The sequence below is a fragment of the Charadrius vociferus genome, unplaced genomic scaffold (genome assembly GCF_000708025.1).
Source record: "Charadrius vociferus isolate BGI_N301 unplaced genomic scaffold, ASM70802v2 scaffold301, whole genome shotgun sequence".
In the NCBI taxonomy this organism is placed as follows: Eukaryota; Metazoa; Chordata; class Aves; order Charadriiformes; family Charadriidae; genus Charadrius; species Charadrius vociferus.
Genome location: NW_009646842.1, coordinates 325,119 through 333,855, shown reverse-complemented (window position 1 = coordinate 333,855; position 8,737 = coordinate 325,119). Strand labels below are relative to the sequence as shown.

Here is an 8,737-nt window from a genome sequence, read left to right as displayed (position 1 = left end):
AACTCTTCTTGCCAGATCAGTTCATGTCTGTCTCCAAAGTGCGTTCCTCTCAAGATATCCACAGCCTGGCCACACTCTAACTCATTACATATAACGGAGGCAGTTTTGAAATCAATGTGTGAAAAACAGACCGTAGCCCAAGTTTCTTCTTGCTTTACTTTCAGATGTCCTGAGCAGGCAGTGTCCCCTCCAGTCAGACGCAGTGCAGAGAAACCTGGAAAAAATCCCGAAGAAATCCAGCATCAAGAGTTGGTTGTACTGACCTAATTTAATAACTCCCATACCTTCATGGACAAGACACATGTCACTTCTCTGAGGACCACTGACACTTTTAAGTAACTATTGTGGCAATTCCTGTATGCCACTGACAAGAGAGAAAATGCTGTGGGGGAATGATGGTTTCTTAATATGTGAAAATACTAAATCCTTGGGAAGCTACAGAAGGAGGGAAATTTGAACATTTGCCAAATGCTTGAGAAGGAGCAATACTCAAATAATTAAAAAAAAAAAAAAAAGCCATTTACTAGTGTGTGTCCTCGAGATGTACCTATTCAAATAAATAGGAAGCTGAAGCGCCCCACAATGAGGAAATGTTGCACCCATCTTCAGAAAAGACAAAAAAGACAGTCTGGAGACCTACAGGCTGCTCAACCTCATTTTGGTACCTGGGAAAAACATAGAGTGAGTCCTCCCGGAAAACGTTTCTAGGCACAAGAAGGTGAATGGGGAGGTTTAGACTGGATATTAGGAAACATTTTTTCACTAAAAGGGTTATTAGACATTGGAATAGGCTGCCCAGGGAGGTGGTGGATTCGCCATACCTGGAGGTGTTTAAAAAGTAGATGTGGTGCCTAGGGACATGGTTTAGAGGTGGTTTTGTCAGGGTAGGTTGATGGTTGGACTTGATGATCTTAAAGGTCCCTTCCAACCTTAGCGATTCTATGATTCTATGATTTACCAAAGGTAAATCATGCCTGTGTGACCTTATTACTTTCTCTGATAAAAGTGACTGGATTTGTGGATGAGGGGAGACCAGCACGTGTCATTTACCTCACATTTAACGAGGTCTTTGACACTGTCTTGCACAATGTTTTTGTGTCCAAACTGGGATGTTGGAGTCTGGGTGGGTTGACACCTAATGGTTAAAAAGGTAATTAGATGATCACACTCAAAGAGTAGTGATTAGTGGGTTGCGCTCTACCTGGAGGCTGGCAACAAGAGGAATACCACCTGTTGGGTCTTTCCCGGGATGTGTTCTGTTCAGCATCTTTATCAAAAACCTGGAGGTGATGGAGTGCATTTGGGGAGTTTGGAGAGATAACCCCAAGGGCAGAGCTGCCATTCAGAGGGACCTAGACAGGCTGGATTAATGGGCTGACAGGAACCTTATAAAAATCAAAAAGGACAAATGTAAAGTCCCGAAGCTGGGAAGGAAAAACCTTTTGCAACAGCTCTAAAGAGCAAAACCATGCACATCTTGCAGAGGAAGGGAGCGAGACATACATTAGATTTTTTTTGCCATTGTAGACTGCCCTGTCTTAGCTTATACAAAGATCTGGAGAAGAAGGGCAGTTGTATGGCATAACACAACATTTTCTTGCTTCTCCATTTACACCTGCTTTTGTAGCCCCCATTCCTCGTCAAAGACAAGTTTAGTACTGCTCTCCTGTTGCCTGGGAGAGCTGTGGTAGAAACAAATAGTGTTTCTTTTTCTGTTCTATGTCATTTAGTATATCTACTTTGATTCTGTGTCATTGACTATGTCTGCTTTGATTCTATATCACTGCTGTGCCCAGGCATGTATGTAGACGTACACTTGTAGTCAGGAGAAGACTTAATGCCAGTGCAACTTGCTTTAGTTGAGCAGAAGCTATTGCACCTCTGTGCAATACTTGGCTTTATCCAGCTAGGACAAAGTTTGATGTCCGCCTCATAGCATTTTTCTGTTATACAAGGTTGGATGACCTCTTACCTGAGCAGATCACTCCGGTATCAAAGTAATGAGGGCAGTTAAAGGCACCCCATCCTCTATGTGTGCAGTTCCAGAGAGCGGATTCATCACCACGGCAATCAACTCGATACAGCCATGTTGGTCCAGATCCTTCTCCAAAAGGAGCTCGATTGAGGGCCCGAACAGCAGATCCACATTGTAGTTGCTTACAAACAACCTCAGCATCTTCTATGGTCCAGTCACCATCACACACAGTTCCCCACTGCTCCTCATGTTTTACTTCCACTCTCCCAGAGCAGGGGCCAGTTCCATTTGACAGCCTCAGTTCATCAGCACCTTCATACACAGAGACAGAGCAAGGTTATGGAAAGGACAGTGCCTAATCGTGATTATCTATTGCAGATGGTTAATGACATTATTATTATTCTTAATTTACTCTTAAATCAGATTTATTTGGCTCACCTTTCTAAATAGTCCAATTTAAAGGCTTCTTGCAGGGAGTTGTGTCTGTATTTACAAGTTTGAGCTAATCGCACTGCTAAAATGTAAGTAATTTCTAATGACAGGTGAGCTTTCTCTTGTTCTGACCTATCAGGGCTGGGAAATGATGAGTAATGTACCTGCTGTGTGATTCACAAAGGCTTCAACAGAGACTCCTCCTTTCTCTTTATTGTTCTGCCATGATGATATCCAGCTGAAAATATTCACTGGGCACCGGTTTCTTAATTTCTGTGTTCAGTATGGTGTGAAGAAGCAATTTCCCTCGTCTGCTTCAACTTCTTCCTCTCAGACAAACTATTACTTGCAACTCAGTGTCCCAATACTCTTTATTCTTTCCCTCCTCTCTTGCCCTAGCCACGGGGTCCCCTAGTCAGGGGTACCTCATGAGGGAAGAGAATTACTCATGAGGGCTGGCAAGCTATCTCAGGAGATGCAGCAGCATAAACAGAAGACAGACAGGTAGGTCTTCATATTGTTCCTTATGCCCCACCATCTCTTGGGGTAGGGTTGGTGCCTGAAGAACCCTCTTTTCCTTCTCTGCTCCCAGGTTTGCCTCTTCCCTTTGGTATGGATACACGGTTCCCAGTCCTTTTACCTATAGACTTGCAAAATAACATTACTGTCATCACAGAGCACTTGATAAAGAGCCAGACATACAGGCTCTTGCTTTACGGTGTTGAACTGCTACTATAGATGCTTCAAAAATTATGTAGTAGCTTAGCCCAGGGACTTATAGGATAGAAAACACAGGGAGAATTTTGTTACATTCAAATGCAGGAATGATGGTGGAACACAGAAGCAGTTGTTAGGAAGTCAGGCCACATCAAAGGCCTGCTAGGACCCAAGAAACACAGGGGAGCAGGTCTGAGTCTGTGTCTTAACATAGACAGTTAACTGTTAACAGTTAACATAACAGTTGGAAAAACTGAAGTATGTAGCCTAAGACATAATGACATGTAAAGATAAAAAATGGACTTGTTCAGGAATTGTCTTAAGTTCTTTTTGCCAGCCAGGAATTTTAAAGCAAGAGTTTTGGAACATGTTTTCATAAAAAAGATTCTTTATCTGCAGAAAAGTAAAACTCTGCTTGAGTAAAAAGCATATGCAGAATTGATGTTGAAAAGAGTTAAAAATCCACAAAATGAGCAACCATGATGTGATGGCTTACTCTGAAACCATAGCAATGGGAATAGAAAGTCCCTAAAACAAAAAGCCCATTAACATAAATAATCCATTCTTGAAGTTAGTCATTGTTCCAAGTGGAGCCCCAACAGAACAGAAAGTTAAACAGTAACCTAGTGGTAGCTGTTAGGATGAAGGTATAACCTCTAGTTACCTTAGATAATTTTAATACTAAAAATCACACCTCTAGGAGGAGATTTTATATGTAAAGCTAAGACCACCTTAGTATAATGAGCCAGACAGGAGTTGGGACATGCGCAAATGAGTTTTTGTTATATAATTACAAGTGGCCTATCGGCTATTTTGATGTGATTTTCCTTTGTTACCTTTTTGTATAAAAGACCCTAGGTGTCTCCTAACAGGTGTGCTAGCTTTGTGAATTATTGCCTAGCACCCTTTTCTGCGCAGAACTGAAATAAAACAAATATCTTGACTCTGTCTGTCGCTTGGTTTTTGCACACCAAGTAAAGAACCTGGATTTGGGACAACAGAATTACAGAATCATAGAACACGTTAATATTCTGAATGGACATAGACAATGATTATGTGTAGATATTTGTGAAAACAGACATTGAAACAAAAAAAACCAACCCAAACCTTCTGCCAAATTCCATCAAAACCAGTCACTGTTGTAATTAAACAACAATATGGATGGCATTCATTTGTTAGGTTATGTGATAGAAAGCTTGTCTCCATGTGCAAAGGAGGACAGAGGAACAATGGCAGGTGGTGGAACCCCAATAATCTAATAAGGGTCCTGCCCTCACCCCTTCTAGAGCTTTCTCAGCAGAGCGATCAGCCCCATTGTCCAGGTGTGAAACCCATCAAATGAATCAACATGCGGGCTTTCTGTGTCACCTTAGAGACTGAGGGGGGCTACAGCCTAGATGGTATGGGACACACATTTCTTCTGCACATGGGATGCAAGAGAAGAGCATCTTGGAATTGCGTAAGGTTTATTATGGGATGTTTAGGAGAGGAATCAAAGGTGGGGAAAGGGAAGGATCAAGGATGTTTGGTTAGGAGCAAGTATGGGAAAATATAAGGGTAAGTGGATAAAAGAACCAGAGTCAATGGGCACAAACACAGGAGTTTCCATCTGAATATCAGGAAAAACTTTTTTACCATGAGGACGACTGACCACTCGAACAAGTTACCCAGGGAGGTTGAGGAGTTGGCTTCCTTGCTTGAGCAGGGTAGTTGAACCAGATAACCTCCAGAGGGCCCTTCCAAACTCAACCATTCTGTGATTCTGTGAAAAGCGTCCGGTGGTGGGTAAGCAGACTGCTGGTCAGTATGCTTGTCTGGCTATACCCTGCATCTAATCAGCACTGTCCGTTGTGTCTTCTTATTAAGATCTATTTCCAACTGTTTTCCTGGTTGAGGTGACTCTGTTCAGTGTGCATGTGTGTGTATGGAGTTCTAAATGCCAGCAGCTGGAGCTGGACCACAAGTCACAGAAGAACATGTTTTTGGTGCTATACTGATTTTGGCTGGGATAGAGTTAATTTTTTTCATAGTAGCTTGTATGGGGCTATATTTTGCATTTGTCATGAAACCAGTGTTGATAACACAGGGATGTTTTAGTTATTGCTGAGCAGTGCTTGCACAGCATCAAGGCCTTTTCTGCTTCTCATACTGCAAGTGAGTAGGCTGGAGGTACACAAGAGGTTGGGGGGGGCACACAGCTGGAACAGCTGACCCCACCTAACCAGAGGGATAGTCCATACCATATGACATTGTGCTCAGCAATAAAAGCTGCGGAAGAAGGAGGAAGCGGGGATGTTTGGTGTTTGGACATTTGTCTTCCCAAGTAGACATTATGCATGATGGAGCCTTGCTGTCCTGAACATCTGCCTGACGATGGGAAGTAGTGAATGAATTCCTTATTTTGCTTTGCTTGCGCACACAGATTTTGCTTTACCTATTAAACTGTCTTTATACTCAACCCACGAGTTTTTCTCACTTTTACCCTTCCAATTCTCTCCCCTATCTGTGACTGTTCACTCAACTCCTGCTCAGATTTTGGCTAACACAGCTCATGCAAAGCCCTGATGTATGCTGGGAGCAGTGCCATTAGGTCAAAGCAAGAGCACCATGTAGGCAGGATAGGTGCCCAGAAAGAGCTAAAGGGCCATTATAATACATCCATTACCACCTGCAGTTTTCTGGCTCCTGCAGCCATTGTCTTTTGTCTGTCAGTCTCTTCAGAATCTGCTAACTTATGGAAATCGTATAGACAAAACTTTCAGGCTGGAAGGCATAAAACATCAGCTTACCCAAAAAGCCTTTGAAGGAAATGCAACAGCAGCTGGACTGCTGAGGCTTTCATGCTTCCTGGTGCGATACAGGGGATGCCCACACCGTGATGGAGGAGGAAGGATGAGCACTCTCACTGTCGGCTAGGTAACTGTTTTCTGTTTGTTTGTTTGTTTGTTTTTTTCTCATAAATGCACGAATTAAGAGTTAAGGTTTATAAATTATGAAACTTTATAACTTGAATCAGTGACTTCACATGACAGACTAGTCTGGGCAAAGGGGAAACGAGCCCCTGTTGTTGTTTTTGTTTATTGTATTTCTTAATAAGCTCCTAAACCAAACTTTAATTCACAGAGTACATTGTCCTGTAAATTTGAGAGATCCAAATGGACTGTGACACCCATCCCAATGGGGGACGGTGAGTGAGCAGCTATGTGATGCTTAGCTGCCTACTAGTGTTAAACCACAACAGATGGCAGCAACTGGAATGAGTGAGGGTACCACATGTCAGTGTGTGATTGCTAGTGAATATCAAGCTGGACAAGCCAGTGAGTAAGATAATTGGCTTGGGAGCCAAGAATGTGTATGTGCCTCTGGGAGTGAGGTAACCAGAGCGTCCAGGCCAACTACTGGGAAGATAGTAAGGTCTTCAATTTGATCAGGTTTGAATTTCAGACTGTTATGGAACAGGTAAATCCCTGAAGAGGGCTGGCAACTTCTTTTGAGTCCTGGAGGATCTTTCAGATTGACCGCATAGCTAGAGAAAGTTTACAGGACAGTCATGTAACAGCCTAGTAACTTTGGTCCCAAATTACCACTGTTTCAAAACCTGACACACAATGGAAAATCAAAGCAAACATCTTTAGGACAGGTTTGATCCAATTATCAGTGTCCTGAGTGCACTAATAATCCTTAATGGCCTTGAGCTTCCCCAATGGGGGTCTCCACTCACACACTCTGCCCATGGACCCAGGCCTCCATTTAATCACAGGCCTGGACCTTCTGTCCCTGCCTGAGCTATGTTGTTGGTGCATCTGTGTTCAACTTGGGCACAGCCGTGCCTGGCCATGGGCGCTGTTGATCTGCACTCTGAGTCACAGACCGACTTCTCAGCTTGGCCTTGGACCTGCCTCATCACTATGAACTTGCCTGATGATCTGAGGCAAGTTGGCAACAAGAGTTGAACCCAACTACCACCCCTAGGTCTGCTGTTTGTGCTGCTCTTTGGTACTCCAGGGCTGGGCCCTGGCTAGTGAGGCCCCTGCTCTGCTAGACATGTTATCACAGCTGGAGCAGCTGGCCCTTGCTGTACCCTCGTACCAGCTCTACGGCTCATGACTCATAAAAGTACTGCAGTACTCATTATGACCCAGCACTGGGCAGTGATGTGAACGGAAAACAGTGCAGTTGTGCACATCTTGCAAATAGTCCAGAAAGACACCTCTCAGAGATCATCCCCTACCAATGATGGTATTTAATAAGTGACAAAAGCACTAAGAGACTTGGTTTTCCGGTAAGACTTTTCATGACAATCTGGTGTGGAAAATATCGCCTTCCCTCTCTTCCTCAAAAGAGAGAGGTGTTCCTACATATCACTCTGCTTGCTGTCATTTGAGATTGTGAAACAAGAATATATAATTTTTCTTTGCATTTGAAAACAAATCTAATTCCTCTCTCTATTCCCCTTAAGTATGTCAGTCTTAGCCCATGAACTGATGCTAATGCAGCCACTTCCTTCAGTAACTAACCGTTGTTCCATTTCTCATTCCAGAGTAAACTGCTGGCAGTTGTCAACTAAAAGGCAATTCTGCCTCCATCTCCATATGGTCTGTAGCCTGATTCTTCCCTGCTTCATCTCACACAAACAATATAGCTTTGACACATGATCACAGGCAAAAGTTTTACCTCTTTGCTAACTCTGCTGGACTTCCTCACAATTTCCTGCCTATCATTCAGGTTTGGAAACACAAAAAGTTTAAGGGAGATTATTCAAGTGACTGACAACTAGTAACTTCCAAAACTGTTTTTTTCTGCAAACTGCCCTCTCTCCTCAAATTTCCCGAGTAAGAAAGTCTCACGCATATGTAGCACAAGCCTCTAATAACTACAAAATCCCTTTGTACTTGCAACATGTTGTCTCAGAATGGGTATAATCTTTTTGTAATAAGTCTTTTAAGACACTTCTGAAAGTTGCTCTGGAGAACAACCCGCAGTTTACTTGAAGAACATAGTCCAAAAACAAGTTTTCTCAGCTGAAAAATATATACATTTAAAAGAAAAAATAATTTCTAAGAAAAGTTAAATTCATAATGTATTATTAAAGGAACCGGATAACCTATTTCCATTAGCCATATCCAGGAGTAAAACAAACAGCTTCTCATTTGATTGATCAACCTCTCTGCACTTGAATTTTTAAATACTCCAACATCCGATGTTTTCAATGTGTGACAACACGCAAGGCCAGATGCAGAGGTAGGCGTAACCCGATCAACAGATTTAAATATTCTCTCATCAAAACTATCATTTGCTGTAATCAATCTTATGCTATTTTTTTCTAATACTGACAGGCACACTCTTTGTATTCCTCACACTCCATAGCATGTCCCGCAAATGCCTTCATTGAATTCGGTGGTACTCGGTAGTCACAGAGCAAGGTTCTGCTTGGATAAGAAGGCATCAGATTGTGGCTTGCTCCAGCTGAAGATCTGGTTCCCCTCATAGACCAGGGATGAGAATGAGCCATGGCACCCCTGTACCCAGACCTTAAGTGGAGGTTTTCAGCACATGTGTGCTGCCTTGGTCCCCGATTACCCACTCACTCTCTGCGGACCATTACTGCTGCGC

General features: G+C 42.9%; 1 protein-coding gene across 1 annotated transcript in view; it reads right to left on the bottom strand.

The window, feature by feature from the left end:
- Nucleotides 1-8,737, bottom strand: part of CD163 (CD163 molecule) — a 41,964-nt gene that overhangs the window by 17,684 nt on the left and 15,543 nt on the right. The window contains exon 2 of the mRNA XM_009892765.1: nucleotides 1,973-2,287. Coding sequence (XP_009891067.1) covers nucleotides 1,973-2,287 — 315 coding nt within the window. The remainder of the gene's footprint in view (nucleotides 1-1,972; nucleotides 2,288-8,737) is intronic.